The sequence below is a fragment of a genome, unplaced genomic scaffold (genome assembly GCF_019419815.1).
Source record: "Pyrus x bretschneideri cultivar Hongxiangsu unplaced genomic scaffold, Pyrus_bretschneideri_v1 Contig12, whole genome shotgun sequence".
Lineage (NCBI taxonomy): Eukaryota > Viridiplantae > Streptophyta > Magnoliopsida > Rosales > Rosaceae > Pyrus > Pyrus x bretschneideri.
Genome location: NW_025999413.1, coordinates 7,938,870 through 7,966,239, shown reverse-complemented (window position 1 = coordinate 7,966,239; position 27,370 = coordinate 7,938,870). Strand labels below are relative to the sequence as shown.

At 37.4% G+C, this 27,370-nt stretch overlaps 4 protein-coding genes across 14 annotated transcripts; 1 reads left to right on the top strand and 3 right to left on the bottom strand.

Annotated features, from left to right (window-relative positions):
• Positions 1 to 1,623: 1,623 nt before the first annotated feature.
• On the bottom strand, positions 1,624 to 4,942 carry LOC103941112. 6 transcript variants are annotated; one of them, XR_007256020.1, is made up of 8 exons: positions 4,626 to 4,942; positions 3,623 to 4,402; positions 3,455 to 3,520; positions 3,294 to 3,350; positions 3,145 to 3,210; positions 2,975 to 3,049; positions 2,655 to 2,889; positions 1,624 to 2,508 (listed from the first exon to the last, which is right to left on the bottom strand). XR_007256020.1 is itself a non-coding variant. In XM_009351294.3 (7 exons), the coding sequence occupies exons 2-7, from the start codon at positions 3,623 to 3,625 to the stop codon at positions 2,833 to 2,835; spliced, it is 339 nt and encodes a 112-aa protein (XP_009349569.2). In that variant the 5' UTR covers positions 3,626 to 4,402; positions 4,626 to 4,942; the 3' UTR covers positions 2,637 to 2,832. The 6 variants fall into 6 exon arrangements, 1 of the variants encoding a protein (XP_009349569.2); XR_007256017.1 differs by having other exon boundaries at positions 3,294 to 3,356; positions 4,626 to 4,941; XR_007256019.1 differs by having other exon boundaries at positions 3,294 to 3,365; positions 3,455 to 4,402.
• Positions 4,943 to 5,232: 290 nt separating this feature from the next.
• Positions 5,233 to 10,160, bottom strand: LOC103941114 (protein FAR-RED IMPAIRED RESPONSE 1). Of its 2 annotated transcripts, none has more exons than XM_009351297.3 (8): positions 9,930 to 10,160; positions 6,706 to 8,934; positions 6,554 to 6,610; positions 6,405 to 6,473; positions 6,243 to 6,311; positions 6,049 to 6,117; positions 5,898 to 5,945; positions 5,233 to 5,798 (listed from the first exon to the last, which is right to left on the bottom strand). In XM_009351297.3, the coding sequence occupies exons 2-8, from the start codon at positions 8,854 to 8,856 to the stop codon at positions 5,742 to 5,744; spliced, it is 2,520 nt and encodes an 839-aa protein (XP_009349572.2). In that variant the 5' UTR covers positions 8,857 to 8,934; positions 9,930 to 10,160; the 3' UTR covers positions 5,233 to 5,741. The 2 variants fall into 2 exon arrangements, with proteins under 2 accessions (XP_009349572.2, XP_009349573.2); XM_009351298.3 differs by having other exon boundaries at positions 5,898 to 5,939.
• Positions 10,161 to 11,461: 1,301 nt separating this feature from the next.
• Positions 11,462 to 17,092, bottom strand: LOC103941115 (protein FAR-RED ELONGATED HYPOCOTYL 3). 4 transcript variants are annotated; one of them, XM_048578351.1, is made up of 10 exons: positions 16,711 to 17,091; positions 15,340 to 15,466; positions 13,001 to 15,217; positions 12,865 to 12,921; positions 12,547 to 12,615; positions 12,404 to 12,472; positions 12,245 to 12,313; positions 12,103 to 12,147; positions 11,918 to 12,014; positions 11,462 to 11,844 (listed from the first exon to the last, which is right to left on the bottom strand). In XM_048578351.1, exons 2-9 carry the CDS (start codon positions 15,340 to 15,342, stop codon positions 11,958 to 11,960), a joined length of 2,586 nt encoding a protein of 861 aa, XP_048434308.1. In that variant the 5' UTR covers positions 15,343 to 15,466; positions 16,711 to 17,091; the 3' UTR covers positions 11,462 to 11,844; positions 11,918 to 11,957. The 4 variants fall into 4 exon arrangements, with proteins under 4 accessions (XP_048434308.1, XP_048434306.1, XP_048434307.1 ...); XM_048578349.1 differs by having other exon boundaries at positions 12,103 to 12,153; positions 16,711 to 17,082; XM_048578350.1 differs by having other exon boundaries at positions 12,103 to 12,153; positions 15,340 to 15,460; positions 16,711 to 17,082.
• A 3,414-nt stretch (positions 17,093 to 20,506) lies between these two features.
• LOC103941117 (probable protein S-acyltransferase 19) lies at positions 20,507 to 26,824 on the top strand. 2 transcript variants are annotated; one of them, XM_009351303.3, is made up of 9 exons: positions 20,507 to 21,051; positions 21,592 to 21,705; positions 22,829 to 23,227; positions 23,492 to 23,560; positions 23,675 to 23,746; positions 23,834 to 23,962; positions 24,069 to 24,149; positions 24,246 to 24,446; positions 25,406 to 26,824. In XM_009351303.3, exons 1-9 carry the CDS (start codon positions 21,007 to 21,009, stop codon positions 26,489 to 26,491), a joined length of 2,196 nt encoding a protein of 731 aa, XP_009349578.2. In that variant the 5' UTR covers positions 20,507 to 21,006; the 3' UTR covers positions 26,492 to 26,824. The 2 variants fall into 2 exon arrangements, with proteins under 2 accessions (XP_009349578.2, XP_048434305.1); XM_048578348.1 differs by lacking the exons at positions 20,507 to 21,051; positions 21,592 to 21,705 and adding an exon at positions 22,555 to 22,701.
• Positions 26,825 to 27,370: the final 546 nt, after the last annotated feature.

Here is a 27,370-nt window from a genome sequence, read left to right as displayed (position 1 = left end):
ATTTCTTACTACCACATTCTCTGTCACTCTCTTCCTTTTTCTTTTTATTTCAAAAACAAAAATAAAAAAATTTTACATACACTTTATGTGTGCCTATATGCTTGTAGATATTGAAGTAACCTAACAACACCTCTATTCTCCAGACCAAGTGACACGTCCAAAATACAAAGTGGTAATTATCATCTCTTTTCTTCCTATTCCTTTTAAGTAAAAGTCCAAGTCTTTCTTCATCAATCTGCCTCACAAGCAGATAAAAATGTAGTCTCTCAAAGAGAGAGAGAGAGAGAGAGAGAGAGAGAGAGAGAGAGAGAGGGAGGAGAGCCAAAGAAGGACACGCTAGGCGGAATATAGATGCAATTAATTAAGATTTAAGAATATGAATCCATGATAGTGAATAGTGATATGAAATTTCAAACAGATGATGTCCGCGTTCCCCATGTTCCTTTTGACAAGTATTCACTTCTTCAAATGTCTAAATAGAGTCCTATATATTTACACATATATGTCTAAATCATAATTATATGGCTATTTGAAGTTCTTAATAGCTCAGTGTGTATGTGAACATATATAGGTTATGATACCTGAGATAATTCAGTAATTTACTAACCTGATCTCTCTACCTTTTCTCCACACTTGGCTCATATATCTTGTTCACAATATTGTCGGCACTCTGTAGCAGGTAAAAATGGACGATGTTGGGCAATTCTTTAAGAGTTAAACGCAACAAGTATTAAGGATTACCTTCCTTAAAAAAATTCAACTTTATCGGTTGCGTCAAATAAACATGCAAAAACAAAAACATTCTTATCCAACTATTGTTGAATGAGAAGTCCTTGCGTCGGTCACGCAAACAAGAGAGTGCACTTACAATAGTCCTTGCGTCGGTCACGCAAACACATAACTAACTCATAAATATCGATGCATATGAGTCCGAATGTAAGATACATGCACCACAGTCCAGAAAGCCATCCCTGTTGAATAAGTTGATGCTTGTCATTAGAAGCCTCCTAGGCCAAGGCCCCAAAATCCTTGGGTTTCTGGCTTATGTTTAGGTTCATGAGTAATGTTATTCATATCATGTATTTATACCACATTTTCATACCACTTTAGATGTCATCTGATATGGACAACTACATCATTAGAAAAATTTGCAAAACTCAAGGAAAGGAAGGAGAAAGACTCCTCGTATATCACAATCATCATTTAATTAACTAGTTTTTCTTAATTATTAGTTTATTAAATAATGAACTAAATTTAAAACTCTGATTAATTCAAATGATGTGGCTGTCCACATCAGATGCCACCTAATGTGGTATGAAAATGTAATACAAAAATATAATATGAATAACATTACTCTAGAAGATTTATACATAATATCAGCCTGGGCCATTAGCCACATACAACAGAAAAAGGTCTAAGTAAACTGTTTAGTATTTACAAATGGAAGTGGGCTAGTAGAAGGTGGATGGTTTAATTTCTCCCTCACAGACGACTTAAAAATTGGGGTAGAGCATCCGATCATGTCATTTGTAGAATAACTCTCTAGCTTGAACTACGATCTCTTTTATTTTGGTTCCATCTGATTTCATGTAAAACATTGTCACGTCAATTGTAGAGTAAATCTAAACATGAGATATGACCTCTTTTATTTTAATCTCATTCGATCTTGTGTAAAAATTACGGTAATGAGATAGTTTTTATTGACTCATTGTTTGGTTAGGCTCTGGATAACAGTGCTTCCCTGATTTTAGTGGGCAGCAAAGGAGTGTGACACAAAAGCAACCACCCAAAGAACCCACAAGTTCTTTTTTTTTACTAAATCTTAACACCTCCGCTAGTAAATTATGTCATGCTTCCAACATTCCAGTGTTGTGCATGTATAAAAATAGGCTTAATTGGATTAATCGTCTTTGTAATGATAGGGTAGTTGGAAGATAGTTTATATGGTAAAAAAAAATTAAGATTTAAGCCTCTGTGGTAAAATCTGTTAAAATTTATGCTCAAAATTGAAAATTCTGTCAACTTTCTGTTAATTATTAGCACGTGAGTCAGCCCCACCTGTTAACAATTAACGAAGATGTCCGTTTTAGCCTAATATGTGTATGGAGAGTTCCATTTTAGTTTAATATGTATGGCTCACGTGCTAATAATTAACAGAAATTTGACGAAATTTTCAATCCTGGGTATAAATCTTAACAAACTTTACCCCAATAGCTTAAATCCTAGTTTTTTCACCACATGAGCTATCTTCCAACTACCCTGTCACCACGACTATTAATCCCAAGTAATAATATCCCCAGCCGAATCCCACTGCTCCAACTCAAGAACTGCGCCTCACTATTTGCCTGACGGCCATGGTTGGTTCTTCTCTGTTGCATCTTCTTCCCCAACTCTCATTAATCTCAACTTTCAAAGAAGTGAATTTGGTTACTTCTACTCTTCAAGCACCACCCATCTTCTCAATTCCAAGCCCAAGCACTGTCCTCTCAGGTATCTCTCTTTCTTTTACTGCAACGCGGTGAAATGAAAGGGTTAACCATGAAGAGATGGCGGAGCATCATAAAAAAATTTCATCATACCTAACGAGTCTTAAACAATAAAACTTCTTGAAAAGAGAAACATGGTGGAAGAATGTATGACAAAATTCAACTTACATTGTTCCAACATCTTTTTGAACAATTGCTCAATGAAAGAACATACGAAAACATCTATATACCGAAAAAACTTGGATATATGAGTTTCATCTTTTTCAATCCTCGTTTACAAACACGAGGCTTAATTTACAACTGGACGACAGTGTCTTCATTTAAATGGATGGCCATCGTCTCTCAGCTATTTTGGTAGGCGCTTATCACTTCGATGCTTGACCGAGAAGCCTACAGACTGTTCCTGCAACCAAAGAGCATTAAGTTCAGAAAAGAAATCCAATGTCAAATAGGAAACAGAAGTCCAATTAGGCTATCCAGATGCCCACCATATCTTGCGGATTGCCCCTAATCTCAAAACAGCCATGTATGTTCAGCGCTATGGAACTAGGTTGTAGCTGCATCTAAAATAACGCCAAAACAACATACTGCTACTTTAGTATTTGAATGTGATGAATCGTACTGCTTGATAGAATGCCATGTACGAAAAATCCAGTACCATTCCTTGCATGCTCTGTTGGGTCCCTAAGTGACGAATACGTGTTGGTAACGGATGAACCTGTCCCTGAATGAAATCAAAAGAAAATGTTTGCATTCTGAATCGAAATGAAAAATCAAGGTCAGAATGAAAAAAGATTTGGGTCATACATGGGTGGCCCGTTGGTTGCCATCATAACCCTCACGGATTGGAGAAATTGAGTTCAACTGTCCCTGATATAACTACCATTGGATGAAAATACTGTAAGCTGTATACCTATCAACACACTCTTATTGCATTATTCTGGGATAACATAGCTGTTTCATATTACCCGTTCAGATTCTTGCTGAGGAACATGACAATTATCAATCTTATGTGCTCTGGACTTCATCAGTTCCTACATTTACAAAACATAGTGAAGTGAATTGTAATATATTACAGTCGAAAACAAAGAATCAATGAGGGAGAGTTTCCGAACAAAAAGGATCACGAGACAAACCATCTGCTGGCACCTGTGATATCTACAATGTCAACATCTTTATCTGACTCAACACTTTTGTCTGCATTCAATCCATCAACTTCCTTAAAACGATCACTTGTCAGAGAACTAAAATGCTCCTTGTCAACATTTATCTCATCATTGACATCTACAATGTCAACATCTCTATCTGACACAACACTTTGTTCTGCATTCAACCCATCAACTTCCTTAAAATGACCACCCGTTGTCTGAGAACTAACATTCACCTCAACATTTATCTCATATGGGACATCTACAACGTTGACATCTTTATCTGACATAACACTTACTTCTGCACTCAATCCATCAACTTCCTTTACAAGCTCACCCGTTGCCGGAGATGTAACTCACTCCTCCTCGACATTTACCTCATCCGCAACATCTACAATTTCAACATCTTCATCCGATCCTACACTTTGATCTGCATTCAAATCAACTTCCTTAACACGATCACTCATTGTCAGAGAACTAACACGCTCCTCCTCAACATTTACCTCACCAGTGATATCTACAATGTCAACATGTTTATCTGACCCAACGTTTTGTTCTGCATTCAATCCATCAACTTCCTTTACACGATCACTCGCTATCGGCGAACTTGGCTCTGCCTCGACATTTATCTCATAAGTGACATCTACAATGTTAACATCTTTATCCGACCTACTGTCTAACTGGTCCTGCTCACATGAGGGCAGTTCAATATCTCTCTCCCAATCAAACAAAGCTTACACAACACAAAAGCTCATTTCATTGAATTACCTGATACAAAAAATCAATAATAACAGCTTCAAAATTAAGAAATAAATATGAAAAATTGTTAAAAATAAAAATAAGAAAACCTACAAAATGCAAAATTGTAAAGTACTGCAAAATTCAAAGTTTCAAAGTGAAGTGTGCTCTTTGCTAACTAGTTTTGTAGGATGCACGAAGGAAAATAAGCAGAAAGTAAAAAGGTGAAAAAAGAAAGGGAATTGGTGATTACCCATTTGTTTTTGGGAGCTCAGCAGCAGCAGCAACTAAAACATCTCCACTCAGTTATGAGAAATTGCAAGACTTGAGCTTTTCTTTCTGTTTTTACTCAATTTTCCCAGGAACCAAACAGGTCGTGAGTCCAAGCAGAAAGGCGAGAAATCAATGTCACGTAAATGAAAAGGGAAGTGCTTGCATCTGCGCAAGTCAGTTTTCACGCTACCACCACGCGCGGACTGAAACAGAGAGAGAGAGAGAGAGAGGAGAAAGGAGAGAGGAGAGATTCAAGTCCGGAGGTCGGGTTGAAGTTCACGGGTAATCGGGTATAAATTTTTAATTTTTGGGTGGGTTTTATTTAGACGCCAAAATTTTCGAGGGATTATTGGAAAAATTCACATAGCAGCGCAATAAATTATATTATCAGAATCGTTCAATTTTTTTATTTTCTTTTAAAGATTACTTTTATAAAAAAAATTATTCAAATTGAAAATCATTTAATTATTCAAATATACACGATTTATCATAAGTATATTACTTAATACTCACAACGTTGATTCATCAAGAATACCCTCACGAATGAATGTAAAACATATATTTGAAGCCAGATAAAAGAAGAAACATAACTTCAAACTGTACTTTGCCATCCATTTACCTCACAGAAATTTACATGAACCTGTCTGCCTCCACACGGCGGCGGACGGCCGACTCAGGAGGATGAAGTTAGGACCTGCTTTGCGTTGCACAACATACTTTTACAGACCTCAAGCACATTACCCTCAATATCTTCACTAACTAGGCATTGATTAGTACATTCGAGTTACCGATCCGCTGAACGAATCTAAAATACACTTGACACTACATTGTAGTTCTATTTTGGCACAGTACGATGCTAAGTTACGATGAATGAAGTGGCAAATGTCATCTCAGACCTCAGTACAGCCCCTTCATTCCGTCCTCTATGGAATTAAACTTTCGGCTTAAACACGGCACCTCGGAGGCAGAAAGAGAGCCGAGGCCAAAAGAGGGATCTGGAACCACTTCAGGGTTTAGTTTCTGATTACCAAACAAGTTTAAGTACAACGTTAACCAACTCCGAGGGCTGTACAGCTATATGGCACGTGTTTCTTCCTTAGGAGTGTCTTGAAGCATCGTCATGCAACTGCGAAGATCTCAGATGCGGATCATCCTGCATTGGAGTTACAAAACCCAATAAAGTAAAACCATAGATAATACCAGTGCAGTTTCTTCAGGATATAAACAAACATCCTGTAAATTGAAAACAAACCTGCAGGCTGTAACTGAAACTACTTGATGGTCTGAAGTCCAACTGTCCCTACATGATTAGAGCAGATTTTGAGAAAGTTGTTGCATGAATATGCAGACACACGGCAAAATTTCTCTGAGAAGCGATTCAAACGAATATGAAAATACTGTACCATCCCATGAATGCTTTGCTGAGCCCCGAAGAAACCATCATGGTTGGGTGCTATTGAATTCAGTTGTCCCTACAAGTTATATAAACCCAATTAAATCAAATTCATACAACTATTATGTAGAAATATAATATCGTGTCTGTACGGCTCCAAAGGAAATCTTAACATATTAAAGTCGTGACATTATTTCGACTTACCAGCCCTTGCATACTCTGCTGGTTAACATAGTAACTTTCATGAGGTGGCTCCATCAAGTTTAACTGTACCTGCACGCACCAGTTATGAAATTTCATAAATGATATAAGAAAGATGCATGTGAGAATTTAAAATAAACGATACGAGAAAAGAGTATGCAATACCAGTCCGTGCACATTCTGTTGGGCACCATAATATCCATTAAGGGCTATACCGTCTGAGCTTAAGTTCTCCTACAAGCATAAAAGTTCAGATTAACATATGCAAAATCAATCATTTTTAAAATAAAAAATAACATAAGGAATGGACAAACCATTTGCTGCAAGCTGTCTTGTGATTCAACAAGTACACTGTCTTGCTTTGTCGGCACCTGCAAAATATAAACATACTTCAATAATCGTTCTTACATTTGACTCAAGTTAACTGGTTAAAGTAAAGCCATCAACCATCAACTTCAGAACATACCTTTCTTTTCCTATTTGTATTTCTCTTCCTAATTGCTTTTGCAGTAGGGATTCCTTGATTCTCTTCTTCCGCTTCACGAATACCATGAACAGTACCACTGAACTCTATGACAGTACCATTAGAGTTATTCACATTCACACAATTCTTCAAAGCTTCAACAAGTGTGCGGAGAGCAATATTATAAGTTTCTTCAGATGATGATCCTTCTTCGCTCAACTCGATGGCTCGCTTGCATAAATCATTGTAGCGTTGCACCCTAGTCTGTACTCGCTCTGTTTCTTCAACCATTGATTGCCTAATCTTTGCATCTTTTGTCCACCTCTTCAAAATATAATGAGATGGGATGCTTGAGAGGCCACACATTTGGAGAACAATCAGTGTGTGTCTACAAAGGAAACCTTTGTACTCAAACAAATGACAGGAACAAAAAACCTCTGACTTCGTTTCGTTCCAGGCTACCATGAAATATTCATCCTTTTCACAGTCTTGAACTCTGAATGTAGTAGTTGGTCCATCTTCATGTTCTTTCCTTGGCTGGCAGCCAACTACGCCCAAAACCTCAACTTGGAACTTTTTGAATACCGCATGCGTGTAAACCGTTGACATTTGTTTTTCCCATGGCGAAGGAGATTTTAATGCAGGCTGTTTGTGCCATGTATCAAAATCTGCAATTGATTCCTCTTCATACCTATTTTGCAGAATTGTTCCATATTGTTTCACAAATTCTCTCAGACTAATTTTCTTGTGTATGTATTTATCGAAGAAAGAGTTCATACTTTCAGAACGCTGAGGTGTGCACATTCCAGCTAAAAAAGTATCTCCTATATAAGTAGGCACCCATCTATTACGATCATCATACAGCAATCGGATCCATTCGTCATCTTGAAGTTCAAAACTATTAACCATCTCCCACCATCTAAGGACAAATTGTTCATCTGTCGAGGACTTGAAAATGCATTCGTTAAACTTAGACAGGAAATTGTCGTGCCGTTTGATTACATGAGCAAGAGTTTCAGGGATCTTTTCCAGTATACTCCAAAGTGAAAAGCAGTGACGTGCATCTGGAAAGACTTCGCCAATTGCTGCCTTCAGGGTTTGGTCTTGATCAGTGATAATCACTTTAGGACCTTGCCCACCCATTGCTCTAAGCCATGTCTTCAACAACCATACAAATGTTGATTTTGTATCATCAGCAACCAATGCACAACCAAGCAACATTGACTGAAAGTGGTTGTTCACCCCAACAAAAGGAGCAAATGGCAACTTATCGTTTATTTTGATGTAAGAAGTATCAAAAGAGACAACATCATTAAAACTCTTGTAATCACTCCGACTTTTTGCATCAACCCAAAACAAATTTCTCAGACGCTGCTCTTCATTCAAATCTATAGCATAGAAGAAGTTAGGATTCTCCTTCTGGATACGCTTAAAGTATTCAAGCATTACCTGAGCATCTCCCAAATCCAGACTCAAGTCCCGGCACTTATCAAACTGATAGTTTGTGTCAGCCTGAGGAAACCCAGTACTTTGGTACCCACCAGAGTGTCTAGACATTTCAACATACATCTTTCTTGTCCGTTCACTAACTGCATGCAAAATGTCAATATTATTCTTTTCAGCTAACTTTACATTCCTATGAATCCGAAAATGATATGCCAGAGCAGGTAAAAGCTCATGATTATGCTCCTTTATGAATTCATGAATAATCCACTTTCCATCTGCCCTTCTCTTCACATGCATGCTGGCTTTGCAATCTGTCTTTTTCACAGTTGGTCGACGACTAGTCCCACTATCTGATTCTGGAGTGACTCCATATCTTGAACATGCAAATTTGGCATCAATAAATTCCTTTGATTTCTTTGAGCGCCGGCTGTTTTTGATTGAAGTAGTGAATCCCATAGACTTGGCATATTCTTGATAAAATGAGTATGCTGCCTCATGCGATTCGAATTCAATGCCATTACAAGGTTCAAAATCTGCTTCACCCTCAAACACTTGAACGTCCTTCTCGGGAGAAGTAATGACTCCGCCACCTCTATTCTGCACTTCTTCCGCAACAGCAACCATATTCATATTTTCATTTACTGCACCACCACTCATTTTTTCTGGACCATCCACCACTGTTTCACCCGAATTTTGATTTCTATCCATGATGTCTAGCTACAAGTAGTTTGCTATCTGTTCCCGTGAAGAAACTCCTATTGTTCCAACAGACCATCATAATAACCCCTAAAGAAAAAAGGTACAATAAGAAACAACAATAAGTGACAAGAAATGCAAGTCCTGTTCAGGGTGTTAAAAGATACTCAGAGATCATCTCTGTCGTTAGCAAAATTCTAATCAACTTGGCCAGCAAACCTAACAAAAAAAACTCCTGGATCATGTGAACACTCAAGAATTCTCTGTCATTCTGTTTTGCACTCTTCATTAGTGATGTAAAACACGCATGATTGTGCGGAGAAAAAAACCTCGCCAAGTGCAAAATACACCACTTTGGCACCCAAAATGCCCCTCTCTTAGACTCTTACCGAGTACATATAAATCGTAGTTAAGCCAGTTCAAACTCAATCAGCAATTGTCAATATATTTCACTTTGGTAACCAAAACTAGTACTTAATAATCAAATGGAACATAACAAGCAAATAAAATATCGCTCGAAAAAAACTAGTACTTATAACTAGAGCAGCGAGCACCTGAGTTTGAATCTCCTCCCCCTCCCCATAGTTTAACTAGACTAGAATATCGCTCGAATAAAAAAATAAACACAAGGCATGCTCATTATCTGTGACAGTAACAACAATCCCGCTGCAGTTTAATTTACTATTCTTCACTACACTAAGTACAATACATTCTATCACTTAAACAGTAATAACTATTCCATGATTCCATCCACATTGTGGATCTGTGATTAATTAATGCCAAATAAGAAAGTTATGATCTTTTCTTTTTACCCTCTGCTTGGCAGCTGAGAAAGCTGCTGAAATGGAAAGAAAATTCTAAAGTCGAGACCTTTATCATGCTTTAACATATTTTTCTAGCCTCTGAAAAACAAGCTTAGAAAGGAAAAAAATAAAACATCATAAATCAAAATTAGTAACTCCAGTTTCCTTTTCCCCGTGACTTTCTCAGCAGCCAAACACAAAACAACACGAATTTCACCCAGGAAAATCAACAAGTTTCAGTAAGTGATTCAGAGAGAGAAAGAGAGAGATTGAGAGAGAGACCTCAAGTGAAGAATCAGAGAAGAAGAACGGAACGGCGAGTGGGGAATTCCGCGAGTGGGCGAGAAGCGGGTCGAATTTGGGAAAGCTTCGGGGGTTGGATCTTCACTCGCTCACTCGCCGAAGCAAACGGGGATCTGGCAGGAAACTGGCGAATTCCACTCGCTTTGTTCACACGCTCTAATCTTCGTTTCTGTCTCTCTTCCTTCTCGGCGCGTCAAGATGTTTCTTTTCTGGACAATTTCATATGATATATACGGGTGAATAATATCTGGTTCCGAGACACACGCGTGGCGCGTGATTAGTTTAAATTATGAGTTAAAAACCTGACCTAATCCTAAAGATTCGTGAATCGTTCATCGTACGTTATATGATCAATTTTTGTCAAGTACGGTTTGTATTTAATTTTAAATAAAAATATTTGAAATGATTTCTAACCGCACGATATACGATGAATGGACACAATTCACATATATCTGAAATCCTCACAAAAAGGATCCAATGAGGATTCGGATTCCTAATTCAATATGATTATGATAGTTTCTTTCCAAATAATTAAATGTTTTTTTTAATTAATGTATCTAAGTTTTTGATCCGACTAATCACTAGGCTCTTTGTTTGACCCCACAATATTTGGAGGGCGAGAAACACCAGCATTTGTTAGGTGAATACCGTGGAAGAGAGTCGAACCCTAAACCACTTGAGAGCAAACCAAGACCTAACTGCTAGACGAACAACTCTTAGGTCAAATAATAATGTTATTAGATCTCAAAATTGTGAACAAATATGGTATGTGGTGGAAAAAAAAAAGTGTAATTATTATTACTTGAGTTTTGTATGTAATGGTAAATATGTTGTGTCCGTAACTTTGAATACGTGACAGTAACTTTGAACGATTAATTGACATTTGTAACACTGTGACTATCAATTAGGGTAGCGATTCTGCTCCAATTTTGCAAATTTGCACTCTTTCTTTTGGTATTTGCCTACTTGCTCCTTTGAATTATGTAATTTAGTGAAAAGACCATGACAATTATGAATTTTGCACAATAATATTTTTAAAATCCAATAAAAGAAAAAAAAAACCCCTCGACTACCCACTTGTTATGTTCTAATTAAATAATCAAATGAGCTCTCTAAATACCTCCTAACTAAAATTTAGGAAGGATTTGAAAAAAATTTATCTTCTGTCACACTCCCTATCATGCTTTTAGTACAACAAACTCTCTAGAATTTTCTAAATTTACAGAGTAAAAAAAGAATTCAAGCATTTTTTGAACAACTTTTTAAATAAACGCTTTATTCTATTGGTTCATACTTATTATGGCTCCCCAAATTAGAGAGTATCATTGGAATATAAATTTTTAGAGGGTTTCTATAATTTAACTAAAAACCAAATATGATTTGAAGAAGCACTTAATAAGTCAAAATAGTGTATTTGTTAATGTTCGCGAAGAATCGCCATCCCTAACGGTTAACAACCACCCATGTATACTTCAATCATCACGAACGATACTAGTAATGAAAGTCCTGAATTCAAATCTCATGAACGACACTAGTAAACCTGTCATTTCTCAACCGTCTTCCATCTTGAAAGTTAAAACAAATAAAAATAAATAAAAAAAATCCTTATGGAATGGGCCCACAAGTAAACCTGATTTCAACTAACCCTATTGAGGATAAGCAATCAGAGGTACAATAATACAACACCCTTTACAGAAGATATGACCCTGCTCATATTTCTTTCCTACTTCTGAAAACATCGCAGATGAAATAATTAACAACAGCCTACTCTATACTGTCTTATTTTACAGGTACCAAATGAGGAAGTTGTCCATCGTGATCCTTCCGTCCGCAAGGTATGATACATTTCACTTTTCTTTACAACAAGATTTATCTTCAAAGGATCTCTCTTTACCTACAGAACAATTTTCGAGTCAGTTCCACTGTGTTTCAAGTTAAACTTCAGCTAACAGCAAAAAAATATTTACCATTTTAAATGCAAGATGCCAACACTGAGCAGTTTGTTCCTTAAGCATGTCTGGATGCATCTTCATGCAATGGAGCGGTTCTTACGTTGGGGTCATCCTGGCACAAGGAGAAAACAACTGTAAGCTAAATTAAACAAAATGCATGATGTAGGAAAGTCAAAAAGTACCATGTCCAGCAAACTAACCCGAATTCCATAAACGTAACCAGTTGGTGCTCTGAAAAAATCCATCTGTCCCTGCAAGCACAATGCCGCAAAATATAAAATGCAACCAATTGAACATGGTCAGAGGCTAAATATTTTCGTTATCATGATAGGGTAACTGTACCAGCCCATGCATGCTTTGCTGCGCACTGTAATAACCATCATGGCTTGGAGCTATAGAGTTCAGTTGTCCCTGCAAGTATGAAAACCAGGTCTCAGTTATATTCATGTAGTTTGCAATATCGCTGGTCCTTTTCTACTGACTCTAATAATTATGACTTACAAGCCCCTGAATGGTCTGTTGATTCCCATAGTAGTTATCCCGCGTAGGTGCCATTAGATTCAATTGTACCTGACAAAAAGGAGGCACCATAAATGAATAAGTTGTATCAGACAATTTGTTATTGGTACAAGATATGGTCATACCATTCCTTGCACATTCGGTTGGGCACCATAATAGCCATCAAGTGTTGCTGCTCTTGAGTTCAATTTCTCCTACAAAATAAGATTCTAATTACAAAATATTACAATAGTCGAATAAGTTTGTCCAACAATTTTAAACACTATTCTCCTGCATGCGATACCAGATAGACGTAAGCACACCAATCTTGTGTGACCAGATTCATAATATTGTTCCAAAACACAATGTGTATCCCAGATTAGGACACCAATTTGAAGCAAATCATCTCAAACAAATATTTTCTTTTCAAAAAAGCTAAAAAAATTAAATAGAAAAAGACAAACCATTGGTTGCAAGCTGTCTTGTGCCCCAACAGCCATAACCTCCGGCTCAGAGTTCACCTGCAATTTGATTATAATGTTACCTTTAAATAAAACTGTAACAAAGAGCATTATAATTTAGTCACTATCAAGAACAAACCTTTCTTTTCTTCGTTGGATTCTTTTTCTTGTTTGTTTTGCTGCTCATACTTCTATTTTGGTTATCGTCTTCAATGCAAAGCAGGCCATGAGTGACTGATGTGCCAGCTTCTAACAGACTCTTACTAGAATTATTTACACTCACACAATTTCCAAAAGCTTCTTCCAGTGCACGGCATGCAACACTGTAGCTCTCCTGAGATAGAGTTCCTTCCTCGATCACTTTCATTGCCCGTTGACATAAATCATTAAACTTTTGCACCCTGGATAGTACAATGTCGGAATCTTCTCCCACCAAATGCCGGCTCTTTGCATCTTTTGTCCAACGTTTTAATACATATTGAGATGGGATTGCAGAAAGGCCACATATTTGAAGAACAATCAATGCATGTCTACAAAGATAACCTTTATATTCAAATAAGCAGCATGCACAAGAAACCTCTGTCTTCATTTCATTCCATGTTACGATGAAATCTTCATTCTTTTCAAAATCTTGCACTTTGAAAATGGTACCCGTCTCATCTTGTCTTTCCCGTTTAGGGTGACAAGCAACTGCACCTAAAACCTCACCTTGAATTTTCTTGAATACTGCATGTGTGTACAGCCCTGAGACGCTCTTCTCCAAAGGTGAAGGAGATCTCAAAGTTGGCGGTTTGTTCCATGTATCATAATCTGCTTTGGCTTCTTCATCATACCTATCCTGTAGGATTGCTTCATACTGTTTCAGGAACTCTTGAACAGTGGTCTTCTTATGCACATACTTGTCAAAAAAGGAGTTCACACTATCAGATCGCTGACCTGCAGACATCCCAGCCAAACAAACATCCCTCATGTATGTTGGTACCCACTGTTTTCGATCTTCATACAACAACTGAGTCCATTCATCCTCTTTCAGATCAAAAGTCTCAAGAATTTCCCACCATCTTTTTTCAAACTCTTCATTTGTAGATGACCTGTGGATACACTTTTCAAATTCCGCCATAAAATTTTGATGCTGTTTAATCACATGGCCAAGATTTTCAGAAACCTTCCCCAAGATATGCCACAAACAAAAACAATGATAAGCATTTGGAAAGACCTCCACAACAACTGATTTTATCGACTTGTCATGGTCAGTGATTATTACTTTTGGAGCTTGTCCACCCATAGCTTTCAACCACGTCTGCATTAGCCAAGAAAAAGTTGATGTACTTTCATCTGATACCAAAGCACATCCTAGCAGCACAAACTGATAGTGTTGATTCACTCCAACAAATAAAGCAAGAGGCATCTTATATTTGTTCCTAACGTAGGTAGTATCAAAAGACACTATATCACTGAAATGGATGTAGTCATGCCTACTTTTGGCATCAACCCAAAACAAACTTTTCAGCCGTTGGTCTTCCCCCAGATCTACAGCATAGAAGAAGTTGGAATTCATACTCTGCATCTGCATGAAAAACTCAAGCAAAATCTTCAAATCTCCTGCCTCTAATGCCAAATTCCTACCTTTATCGAAAGGATTTTTGGGATCACTTTTTAGACCAACCACATTTTTGTATTCAGCAAATTGTCTGGCCATTGCAGCGTACATTTTTCTTGTCTGTTCACTGACTGCTTGGGCTGGTAAAAGCTCATGGTTATGCTCCTTCACAAAATTATGTATAACCCATTTACCATCTGGTCTTCTCTTCACATGCATCGAAGCTTTGCAGTCTGTCTTTGAACATGATCGCCGACCAGTCGGATTTTCTGGATCTTGCTTGTTCTGTCTGGCACGTGGTCTATTATACGACTTGTCATACTCGCGCTTGGTTCCATATCTAGAACAAGCAAATTTTGCATCAATAAATTCTCTTGATGTCTTTGAACGGCGGCTATTTTGGATTGCAGTGTTGAATCCCATAGACCGAGCATACTCCTGATAAAAGGAGTATGCTTCACCATGTGATTCAAATTCCATACCAAAAAGCGGCTCAAGATTTGTATCCTCTTTAAACACTACCATATCTGGTGTAGGAGAATTCAAATCCCCACCATCTTCAACGCGTACTTCATCTCTAATATCCTCAATGTTTTCACTTGCTATATCTCCATTATGTGCTTTTTCTTCATGTTCCAATAAGTTATCAATTTCATGTGGCTCTTCATCTTCTTTGCCATCTTCACCAGAAGGTAGCCGTAGATCTATGTCCATGGTGAGGTTATTTAGTTTTAACTGGTTGCTATCGGAGAACATCTGAAACAAAGAAAAGACAACAGTTGCCAGAAAATCAAATAATGATTAAATATACAAACTCTGAACATAATAGTATACAAAAATTCAGATTCCTAATTAAAGTAAGAAAAAGAGTTACAAACCATTTTGGAAGTTCAAAGCACAAAATTAACAAACAGCTCCAACTAGATTGTCTAGCCTTGTCAATGTGAACAAGATGATGCTGTCACCTCCCATGGTATCTTATAAGCTATATAAATAAACCTGTGGCTGGAAAGAATAAGAAATTAATTTATTAAAAAGAAATAAAACCACGCGCATTAATACTCATGACTGGAAATTTCAAAGAAATATCTAATTGAACCATCTATCACATGTTAAAATCATGAGCTTTAAGAGGTTTAGGTGATTATTAAAGATAGAGCAATTGTGCCGGAAAATGTTTTTAATCACTACCAAACGAACTATTAGTTCCAAAAAATAATATTCAGAACTGTGTATTTTCTGTGCAACACAGGTATTTACATATTTCGAGAGTCTAGCATCAGTATCCTTATTAATACCATATCCCAGTCAATGAGGTATTCAAGACCACCAACGTGAAGTATTTAAGCTAATATACCAGAATAGGGTGGTAAGGCACCTTCTTGGAGGCATAAGGTGTTGTTCTAAACTCACCAGAATGCCTCTCAGAAAACAAAACTTGAAAATGAGAAACAGTGGGGCTCTCATTTATCCATCACATAAAAATTCATCTAGGATCACATACATGTATATCAACCTCAAAAACTGGCAAACATGTATATATCAACATCACAATCTAATACCAATTCCGATGTTAAATATCTACTCGAAACTAACTCAAACAAAAACAAAAAATCCACCGCCTAAACGTCAAGAAACATTCTACAATGCTCTAAATAGAAGCAATAGAGTGTGCAATTCTACCACATATGTGGTAGTGTTTTGACACAAATAACAGAGTTTCAGCTACACTAGGCAACAGATGAGAACAACTGCTAAACTTGAAGTGCAACAAACACACACAATCCAAACGAAACCTGATTAAACTCACAAGTCATGGGTTTTAAAACCGAAATAACTCGGAATCGAAAAATCATACTTTACATGCTAATAATACTACTCAAGCTCCAAAATGTGCAACAGTGCAAGTCCACCTGAAAACCCAACTAAACTAGGCTGTTCAACAAACAAAGAATTCCCAAGTAATGAAATTTATAAGCTCAGCTGAATTTAACAAGCTGCTAACTCAAACAAATTAACTAATCGATAGCAACTCCTCATTTTTCAAACCCATCAATCACCCCCATAAAAAAATAAAAAAATAAAATCAAACTTTACAATCAATACAAAAATCCCAAACTGCAAAACACTAAATTCAACAGAAAAGCAATCAAAAGGAGAGACTTTAATAACATTTAATTGATTCTAGAGAGGGGGCTAGAAAGAGAAAGAGAGAGAGAGAGAGAGAGAGAGAGAGAGAGAGATTTTACAATTCCTTTGCCCTTCTCTCTCTGCGTATTACATATGGAGGAAGGAGGAGGAGGAGGAGGAGGAGGGAGCTTCGATCTGCGACTGCGAAGGAAGATGATCGCACACGCGAGGGGGAGGAGCGAGTGGCCAATTACGAAGGTCCTTTAATTTTGCCCCCAATTTGTTCCCGTTTTAGGGTTTCAAAATCGATCCCAATTCAATCTGACTCTCACCTTCTCCCACTCGCTGCCATTTTTGACCTTTTATTTATGAACCGAAGCCTCGCGGCCACACGCGTCGCGCGTGCCGGCCCATCGTGCTGTTGATGTAATTGTGCGACCACCGAGCGAGCTAAACTGCAGGGTGTGGGTCCCCTTTTCACGCATACGTTATTGGCTGACTGTGCGCGTGTCACGCGTGGCTGCCCGCCCAATAAAGTCACTCGTCAGCTGTCTCTCTCTCTCTCTCTCTCCCCATTTTCTTTACGTGTTCTTTCGACTGTATATCACAAATTTATTTCATTTTGTTTCAAACTTCAAGCCTTCATACTTCAAAGTAATTTTTCTTTCTTTTTTTTTCTTTCCAAAAAGTGAGATAATTGATGACAAATTGCGATTATTCATCTCTTTCAGATCTGAAGAGGTTATAAGGAATTTCATTCTGCCGTGACCACAGTCGAGTAGACTCATTAGCTTGGAGAATCGAACTCGTAATCTCTCACATTTTTAGGGAACTTCAAAGTAATTTTTCAATCTACTCAAACTATATTTACATAATGTTATAATTTTATTTAAATTATAATTTTGATTCTATTTTTTTTAATTAATACAAATTATAAAATTTAAATGTAACAATTATATCGTCCCTTTTTGCTATTATAACGTATAAAATTATACATCATGTGATTCGCATTCATGATATCTATAATAAATCCTTCCAATTCAAGACTATTCTTGTTTGGTGTGACATTCATCATGTTGATTAACTTAATATTTTAAGTACAACCTATACTATTATTGATGCAATGATATGAGGAAGGGAAGTTGAACTGAGTCACACGATAAGTAACACTAATTTATAATCAACTCATCATTCATGAGCAGGTGTGTTGACAGCAGTAGTTGTTTTCTATTGTTACATTACAGAGAAATAAGTCGAAAAAATAGCTAAGTCATACTCTAACTCTGACACTCTAACTCATACATTTGCACATGAGTTAGGGTTCTCAATGATTTTTCCCAGAGACCAAGTCTTCATGAAAGAATTTTTAGGGTTCCCAAAACTAAACTCTGCCTTAGAATTCATTGGGAGTTAAGTTATTGTTTTTCAACACACTTCTAGTTCTTGCCACACATGTTCATGAATGCTGCATTTCATTTTCAGCCACACTTTTTTGTTGAGGAGTATGGGGTTGCCAAGGAATGCCAAAGTCCATTTTCTTGATCTGTATATTTTTCAAATACCAATGTGAGTGAATTAAATTTGAAAGTCTACAATTTTGAACATTCCTCTCTAAATTTCCCACTTATTTAAGGGCTTTGTTTTCTGTAGTCCAGTCTACTTAGTAGTTCGACTTTTTAAACAATCTTCACCGTTTGATTTCTTATAGTCAATTTTAAAGTCAATCTTCACCGTTCACTTCCAAACAACTTAGTAGTCTCTTATTCAAAACCTAGAAAATTGACAAAATTATCTCAATAAATGTACACGTAGAAATGATGAGCAAATGTAGACACAATTCCCAACCAGAATAGAAAACTTGCGCACCCTTCATCAAAGCAGAAAGGCTCCACCATCCCATTATATAGAAAATAAATGTTAAAGAGTGTCTCTCAAGATGAACGAGAATTAACGTTAAACTGTGAGGTAGTAAAAAATCTCACTTTGAAAGTCACCTAATTATTTATCTACATAAACATTAGGAAAGCTTGACAGTTCCTTCTTTGATCCCCAAGTAAGTCCTTAACTAAGGTACACCAGAAGCACTAATAAAATACCCATTGTTGACAATGACACAAAAATACACCGTTCTGTAAACAGTGCCAAATATGGTTCCCAATAGTACTGCACAGACAAAACTGTATCTGCAGAAAAATAAGAACAACTTGCATAAATTTGAATCCGACGAGCTGTTGCGTTCAAGTTTTTCTGCAAAACTATAGTTGCAATTTTACCAACCTGCAAATGCAGCACAACTTCTATAAACTCTTTTAAATGATCAAGAGGCAAATGCAGCAGAAGCAACCTATGTCTAGCTAGAAGTCGTTGTAAATTTTTCGTTCTGGTATAAAAGTTTATTGCGACCAACACCTTAAACTCATACTTGGCATATGCTATGATGTATTCGCTTAAGTAACAATGATCGTAAATTTCTATCAGGTTTTGTACTACAACGGAAAGTACGTGCATGCTATGTAAGCTATTCGGAAGGTACGTAGCGTAGAAGATGTTAAAAGCTTCAAAGAATTGAGTTCTAAAGCTTTGGATGAAGAAGGAAACATGTTTAGAAAGAAAGGAATTTTTCCTTGAAACTTGTACAAGAGTTTGTCTTGGGTGGAGATCGACGAGAGGGAGACAAGTTGGTTTGTATTTCTTGGGTTTAGGATGCTTGTATGGGGTTTAGGGTTTTGCTTTATGGATCTTGGAAAAAATAAGAATGTAATCCAAGGCCTCTCAATACTTTGTCTCAAACGACTCAAATATATTGTAGGGAAAGCAATCATTTATAGAATTGCTTACAAGAGAAATGCTAAGAGACTTTCAAAAGTACGACTCTTCATGAACTCTCCACCAACTCATGTTTTTGGTATATTTTTTATAATTTTCTTGTGCCAAAAATATGAGATGATGGAAAATTCATGGGAATCAGAGAGTCTCTTTAGACCATCTTCAAAGAAGATGTCACATTTTAAACCTAAAATTTAATTTGAAGGCTTACATGACACTTTGACATCTTTTAAACTTTTGTTATCCAACCGATATGTTAAATTTTAAACATAAAATAATAATTTATGTACTTTCTTTGCATTAGGAATGAAAAGTAACAAAAGTATAATGCTTTAAACTAATAAAAAATTAATAAAAAGCATTTAATAATTAATTAAAAAAAAATCTGAAGGTGCTGTCAAATTTGGTAGCAAGGAAGAGAAATGTCAATTCATGTCATGCCACATCAGATTTGGCTTCTCAGTTGGAAAATATTAATGCTATCTTTTGTTACCATTATTATTGATTTAGACAGTTTAACATTTCCTTTGAAGATACTTTTAGCATTTCTTTTGCTTACAATATGGGACTAAATGGCACCATATTCGAGACAGCAGCCAAAGAAAAGCTAAACAAAGAAATAATTAGCCTGATGAATTATAAACAGTGCAATGCCTAACAATTTCCGGTAATTGAACAATCGAGCGGTGACAAAAAAATAAAGGAATTAAGGACATCCTTTCAAAGTATAATTATCTCATATTCAACGATATTCTTGTACTAATATTTTTAAAATCCGCGTCTTCTAATTTTTACCTTTGTGTAATTTACTCGCATGCAAGGTGTCATCATAAGCCAAGCCTAATCAAAGAAGTTCCTTAAAATATTGGAATAAATATTTAATTGATGCTCTGTTAAAGTGATCAAAAGACAATTAAGGAAATAAAATCAATTGTAAAATATGCCAAGAAAACTAACAAAAACATGAAATAAAGAGTAAAGTTGAGGAGAGAGACAGAAGAGAAGAAGAGAGAGAGAAAAGTATGTGCGGTGGGGTCCACCCACATATAACGCACCAAAACACCATATTTTGCTACCAAAAGCATACCTAATACAGATATTACACTTACATCTTCACAAAATGGTTGAGGATTCAATCTGTCAACGCCCCTCCTTTTTCTGTATTTTTGTTTTTGGCTTTTTTCTCTGCTAATTCCTCAGCAGCAAATTCCAAGCTCTACTCCTTTTCTCACTCATTCTCTTTGACCCATTTTTCAACAGAATCTCATCCTCCTCCTCCGCCTTGCATTTCCACAACTGGGTTTTCTTTTTTCCCTTTTCTCAAAACGATTTCAACTTTTTTTCTTTTGGTTTTTTGGTTAACATTTGCATTATCTGTGGGCTATATGGCAATTTAGAGGAGACCAAGTTTTCTTTATTTCCATTTGGGGTTCACCAAAATTGTATTTTAATTTTGGGTTTTGGGTTAGAGAGGGAAACACACACACTCTCTCTCTCTCTCAGTTTTATTGTATTTCTAGTCCTCCTCCACTCTCTGGTTTGTGCGTGGTAGCTAGGGTTTTGGTGGGTTTGCTCTGAATTGGGTAGTTATGGTGAGAAAACATGGATGGCAACTGCCTGCTCACACCTTCCAGGTATTTACATCTCTTCTTAAACCACTTGCTGATGTGGGTTTTGCCCAGAAAGGCTGAACTTTATCTGATCCCGGTTCTCCATAGGCGGTTTAGGGCGGTTGGCTAGGGGAGTGTGCGCCCTCCCCGTGAATAGAGTAGTTTAGGATATCGTCTTATCAAGAAAATAAAAATCTGATCTTTATTTCTGAATGTGGGTTTTGATTTGTCAATTTGTGTAAAAGATCAAATCTTTTTGGCTAACATTATTGCTCTAACTGTTAGTTAGGTCCCTGAGGTACGGCTTTACTTTGTGGTTAGGAATATTGGGATGAAATTTTACCATTTGGTTCCAACTAAAGCGAAAACAGAAGAAAAAGCTCGAATGCTCGAGTTTATGTTTGTTAGACTTAAACCTAGCTTGGTGGAATTTGTTAATTTTCCTTTTGTCCATGTATCTACCCGTTTTCTGGACTGCTGAATTACATTTTCTTGTTTCATTGTGCTTTCTTACTGACTAGTTTATCGAATTATCAAATAAACTGTGTTGTTTAATTTTGGCAGGTTGGCGCTATTACTGTATTTTGCTTGTTGGTGGTTGCCTTCTATGCTTTCTTTGCTCCCTTCCTTGGAGGCCGTATCTGGGAATATGTTTTGATTGGTGGTTACTCTCCTGTGGTAAGTGAAATGATTTGATGTGACGTACATAAGCATTTTCGTTGTCTGTAAAGTTTTGTTAGAAAAATTGGGTCTAATTGCTATATTAAGTCACATAGAAAATTAAGAAATAATTCATACAATTATATATCAAGTAATGCATGCACATGAGTAACCAATATTAAATGAACATGACATAATGGATTAGAAAAACGTGAAAATATGGTCGAGATAAGGGTTGGATACTTTGTCCTTAAGACAAGTTTACACCCCACTACAGTGCTCATGGTTGATCAACGCTTGTCTCCCAAGATACAACGACCACGTCCTTGTAATAGCAGCACTCCAAATCACAAGGCTCCATGAACCACGATTGTGTTGAATACTCTCTCATATGGACTCAAAATCTCTAATATTAGTGCACTATATGTATGAATATATGTATGATGAAAAAATTATTTTATGTTTATAGGTTTCCCTATTTATAGAATTTGAGATATCTCTTTGGAAAACATGTGACCATTCATGAAAAGTCAAAAGCTAACTCTTCATTAGGATAGACACATATTTCTACAAAAAAGGCTTAACTTCTAATTTCCATTCAATTAATTAGTTTAATATAATAAAAATAATATTAAATTTGCCAACAGTTTCATTATCTTACACGCATGCATTGTCTTTATAGATATGTATGTCGGGAAAACAATGGAGGAAAAAATGCTGTTAGTCTTTGCTTTTGAATGTATTCCGTGATCTGATCCACTTTATGTACTAATCAAAAGCTGGCCTTCAGTCCCCAATCTGAGAATTATGGGATTGAATCCTGTCAGCTTCCGAGAAGTTTCATCATTCTTATTCTAGATGTTGGAAATGGAGATGAGAGCTCGTTCTTTATAAGGTTTTCAAATATGATTACTTTTTTTTTCAAAGATAAGTAATTTGATGGGGCCAAACTAGATAGAGTTTGTAGACTTCAGAGTTTCTTCCAAAATTGATTCTCTATGCCAGTCACATTATGTAATGCGCTAACCTTTAGCCCAATCTTGAGCCATTCATTCAGAATGACAACTCATTTCATTTCTTTTATAATAGAAATCGCTTTTATGCCTGATGTTATTCCCATAATCTTTCCATGGCCTTGCAGGCACTGCTCGTCTTCATTCTTTATGTTCGATGTACTGCAATAAACCCTGCAGATCCTGGAATTATGTCCAAGTTTGGAAATGGAGTTCCAAATGGTATCGATCCAAATCACAGGTTATCAGCAAAAGACTTGCCGAGAAAGTTTGAAGAAGCCACCACAGGCCATTCTTCTCCATCATCAGTTTCCAGAAGTTCTTTGGGTGGAGCTAACTCTAGTAGGAAAGGGTCAGTAGGAGAACTTGGGGTTGTCAATATTCCAGAAGAACCCACAACCGGGAATTGCATTGGAGGAATTTGCTGTGCGTTGTTTGTACACGAAGATTGCCGCCAACCACAGGAAGGGGCAACTGAGAATCAGGGTGGTGAAGATGCTTTGTTCTGCACATTGTGCAATGCTGAGGTTTGGCATTTTTACAAACGTAGTATCATAATTTCTCAATTTAAAGATTCATCAGTTCTAGTCTTTTTAGTTCTCATGTGTTTCTTTATCAAGCTACCTACTCCTAAATTATTGTATGGGAAGTTGTGAATCTGCTTCGTTTCCAAAGAAAAAGCTATAGAAGGGTTTAAAGTTATGATCTCATACTCCCTCTCAATAGATTATTGCCAGTTGACTTGTTTAAATATTCTTTTTTATTACCCATGAATACTTTTCATGTTGCAGGTCCGCAAGTTCAGCAAACACTGTAGAAGTTGTGATAAATGCGTGGATGGATTTGATCACCACTGTCGGGTATTTTTCTTGTTGCTTCAAGTGCTCCATATGGGCAGATCTTCTGCAACTTGTTGTTGGTTGACATTTTTTAAAATCCTCTCTTAAGTAACCTCAATATATACATGACTGCAGTGGCTTAACAATTGCGTCGGACACAAAAATTACATGACTTTTATATGTTTGATGGCCACCAGTCTTCTTTGGGTAGGTATTGCAGTCCGATGATTATTAAATACATTTTTAATCTTTGTGGTACTAAGATGCTCTCTGTCTCCCCCCATTTCGGTTCAGCTTGTTATTGAAGCTGGAGTTGGTATTGCTGTCCTGGTTCGCTGCTTTGTTAATAAGACAAACATGGAGGCAGAAATTATTGATAGACTTGGAAATGGTTTCACACGTCCCCCATTTGCCACAGTTGTGGTACGTATTATATTTTAAATACTTTAAACTAAAGTTAGCTTCCTAATATTTTTCCGGTATCAATTGTAAAGTAATCCTCTGTTGACGTTGGTTCTCATTTCTGTAGGCTGTATGCACTGCAGTTTCTATGCTGGCATGTGTTCCACTTTGCGAACTGTTCTTCTTCCACATGATACTTATTAGGAAGGTCAGTTCCTTTTCGTTGAATTCATTTTTCGTGATGCGAAAGTTTAGCCATAGTGGGGCTTAAGTGAAATAATCTTATGTTTTGAATTTGAATTAGGGTATTACAACCTATGAGTATGTCGTGGCAATGAGAGCGATGAGTGAGGCACCTGGAGGAGCATCTGTCGATGAGGCTTTCCAAAATTACATGCACTCCCCAACAGGATCGGCTACAACTGGCTTGAGTGGAGGAAGTTCTTTAGGTCTGCAATACAAGGGTGCATGGTGTACCCCTCCCAGAGTATTTGTGGATTATCAGGTACTTTAGTATTCACTTTATTATCTTGGTTTACATTTATTGAAACAGTTTTATATTGGCGTGCCCACTTAAAAACTTTTATTATCCTTGCTCATTGGATTAATTTTCTAAAACATAGTTACTCATCTCCCTGGTCTTAAGATAGAATTGGGCTGGAGCTTTGTCGATTGGTTAAAATTCTCTCTTTCTCATTTTGAAGTTCTTTTATTTCAGCAACCCCTTTATTCTCACCTTTGCCAAGAAAATTTGGGATGTAAATTAAATCTGCGATGTCTTTCATAACTTGCCTAGGTCATTACAGTTTGAGGTTTGAGCATGCTGTGTTTTTGTCAACATTTTTTATAAGGTTCATGTAGATTTTTGTAATTCCAAAACTTTGGTCTTTTCTCCATTGTTTCCTACTATTTCTCTATATTAATGTAGTGGCGATCTAACAAGGGCCCTTTTTGAATTTACGTGTGTGCATATAAAACAAGTTAATTTTCATGTCCAATTTCAAGTATGAGGATTCATTATCTGGATCCAGATGATGACTTAAATAGTACAATTAACGATTTTCATTTTTGTAAGGAACAACTCTTTTTCTAAATGTCTTACCGTTGTGACGTTGTCTAGCCTTTCAAATCTTCTTCCTTTCTCCATAATTTGTCAGTCCTCCTTTAGTGGCTTATTTTTTTTGAAAGGAAACGAAAGAATTTTATAAAAAGGGAAAGAATTTACAAAAGAGGAAAAGAAACCACGTGGAAAAGATATCCACCTGGAGCTAGAAGAAAACTAGCAAGGATCCCTACTGAAAAGATATCTCCTTTAGTGGCTTATAAGAATGGGTTCACAGCATTGACCCTCAACTACGTTTCCAGTCTTCAGTTTGATACTTTTATTTTTTATTTTTCAAGTTTACTATGAAGAAGAAAAACTTTATATGTATTTTATACTTGACACAAGCTTTGCTATGTTAGGAGGAAGTTGTACCGCATTTGGAGCCTGGAATGGTCCCATCAACTATTGATCCAGACGCAGCTGGAACTACAGAAAGAGAGCAAAAAGGTCCTAAAAGGCCTGTCCGCATTAGTGCTTGGAAGCTTGCAAAATTGGATTCCACTGAGGCCATGAGAGCAGCAGCCAAGGCCAGGGCATCATCCTCCGTTCTACGACCACTGGATAAGCCTGATCTTGAACTCAGTTCAAGTGGCAATATGAGTGTGCGGAGTAGTTTAAGCACTGATACGGGGGCAAATAAAGAGATGAAGAATGATCTGAGGTTGTCGAGAAATTCCTATGCTCCAAGTCAAGGTAGCCGAGATGAGTATGAAACTGGGACTCAAAGCGTAAGTAGCTTCAGTAGTCCGACCCATGTTCAAGAAGCGGTCACACTTAGCCCTCTGCCACAGGCTCCGGGTGTGGGACGTTTTAGCTCTGCCACTTCAGTCCCCAGCTTAGTTCCTGACCGTCCATTAACTGCCAAGGCAACATTGCCTAATGTCAGCATGGGATTTGATGAAAGGATCATGCAGAGAGGAAGTACAGCTGATCCGTTACAACTTTCAGCTCCAATTATGCAGAGGGGAAGTACTACTGATTCGATGCTGCTTTCAGCTCCACCTACTTCTCTTTTCAGGGATGTCCGAAGGACATCTGTTGTTTGGGACCAAGAAGCAGGGCGATACATCTCAGTTCCTGTGTCGGCTTCTGAAGCTCGAAACCGGTCATCCATACAAACAGGATTTTCAAATCCTAATGCAGAAGCAAGCTATAGTAGAAGACCAGTTATTCCGCCACGGGTGCCTTCATCTTCTGCAGCAAAGCCTCCAGCACAAGAAGTGGAGAAACTGATGTACACAGGGGATTCTATCTTCTTTGGTGGCCCGCTTTTGAGTGTACCAGTGAGGGATACTTTGAGAAATGAAAGGGATTTGGGTTTAAGAGAGGGCCAAGAGAGGGCAGGGCTGAACTTGCCTAGGGAATCCAGATTCAGACGTGATTCTACCTCAAACCAGCTTCCTGTTTTTATTCCGGGGGGTTTTGAGAACAACTCTTCTTTTTAGCCTGGTTCGAAATAGTGTTAAGCGACTGAAACAAGCGCATGTTAATCTCTTCCTCCTTGCCAGGATTGTGTGGTGGAGGAGCATGAAAGTCGAGCCAACCTTGTTCCTTGCAACCTGGCTGCTTGAGATTGTCGCTAACAGAGTTCTCGCATGGGGTTCAAGCAGTTTCTTCGATGAAATTCTGGTTCAACACACCGGCTCTAGCTGAGGTTTGTAAATGAGGCGATCGTAGAAATGTCTCTTGCACTTTCTTGACATTGTAGGCAAAGATTTTATGTTACAGAGCTCCATTTATGCTCTGAATTTTTATTTATTATCGTATCTTTCCCACTATTTGAGATGGAGCATGTAGATGTATATTTCCGACCTCCCTATATTCTGCATGTCTTACTGATTTGCTCAACACAATTCCTGACATTCACCATCGCTCGGGTTGTGACTTCAATTTACCGATGCTATGTGGTCTAGAGCTCCTCTGATGAAACGCGCCATGCGCTTGAGAACTTCATGCGAGCGGTCGCTGCATCAGCCTCACTGATAAGCGCACTTGCATGGGACTGGCATGCGCATGCAGAGAAAGGCTGACGTAGTGCAGCGACTGCAGTCAGGATGTTCTCCATGTTCTTGGATATTTTGAGGGAATTTTATCCACAGTAACATAATCAGAAGATTTTCTCCGTGTTCTGCGATATTTTGAGGGAATTTTATACACAAAACATGAAGGGATCGGTCCGCGGTTTATCCACAAATTCTATTGCGTTAACTGTTTATAAGGCATCGTTCCAGCAGATCAAACCGGTTCAATGCTGGATTATAAACACAATAGATAAACAAAGTAAAAGCGAATCCTACTCGCAAGACATTAGTATGATCATCGCG

What these genes read in the sequence shown, in the direction of transcription:
- LOC103941112 (XM_009351294.3), bottom strand. An exon ending in CTCAGCAAGAATCTGAACGG is followed by an intron (nt 3,366 to 3,454) that starts GTAATATGAAAC and finishes ATCCAATGGTAG; the next exon opens with TTATATCAGGGACAGTTGAA. An exon ending in GGGGCAATCCGCAAGATATG is followed by an intron (nt 2,890 to 2,974) that starts GTGGGCATCTGG and finishes CTTTGGTTGCAG; the next exon opens with GAACAGTCTGTAGGCTTCTC.
- LOC103941114 (XM_009351297.3), bottom strand. Translation starts at nt 8,856, where the DNA reads ATGGATAGAAATCAAAATTCGGGTGAAACAGTGGTGGATGGTCCAGAA. An exon ending in AACAGAATGTGCACGGACTG is followed by an intron (nt 6,312 to 6,404) that starts GTATTGCATACT and finishes TGGTGCGTGCAG; the next exon opens with GTACAGTTAAACTTGATGGA. An exon ending in GTTTCAGTTACAGCCTGCAG is followed by an intron (nt 5,799 to 5,897) that starts GTTTGTTTTCAA and finishes ACTCCAATGCAG; the next exon opens with GATGATCCGCATCTGAGATC.
- LOC103941115 (XM_048578349.1), bottom strand. An exon ending in ATCCAACGAAGAAAAGAAAG is followed by an intron (nt 12,922 to 13,000) that starts GTTTGTTCTTGA and finishes ATCAAATTGCAG; the next exon opens with GTGAACTCTGAGCCGGAGGT. An exon ending in AACAGACCATTCAGGGGCTT is followed by an intron (nt 12,314 to 12,403) that starts GTAAGTCATAAT and finishes TCATACTTGCAG; the next exon opens with GGACAACTGAACTCTATAGC.
- LOC103941117 (XM_009351303.3), top strand. Translation starts at nt 21,007, where the DNA reads ATGGTGAGAAAACATGGATGGCAACTGCCTGCTCACACCTTCCAG. An exon ending in TTGGTGGTTACTCTCCTGTG is followed by an intron (nt 21,706 to 22,828) that starts GTAAGTGAAATG and finishes ATGGCCTTGCAG; the next exon opens with GCACTGCTCGTCTTCATTCT. An exon ending in TGGCCACCAGTCTTCTTTGG is followed by an intron (nt 23,747 to 23,833) that starts GTAGGTATTGCA and finishes ATTTCGGTTCAG; the next exon opens with CTTGTTATTGAAGCTGGAGT.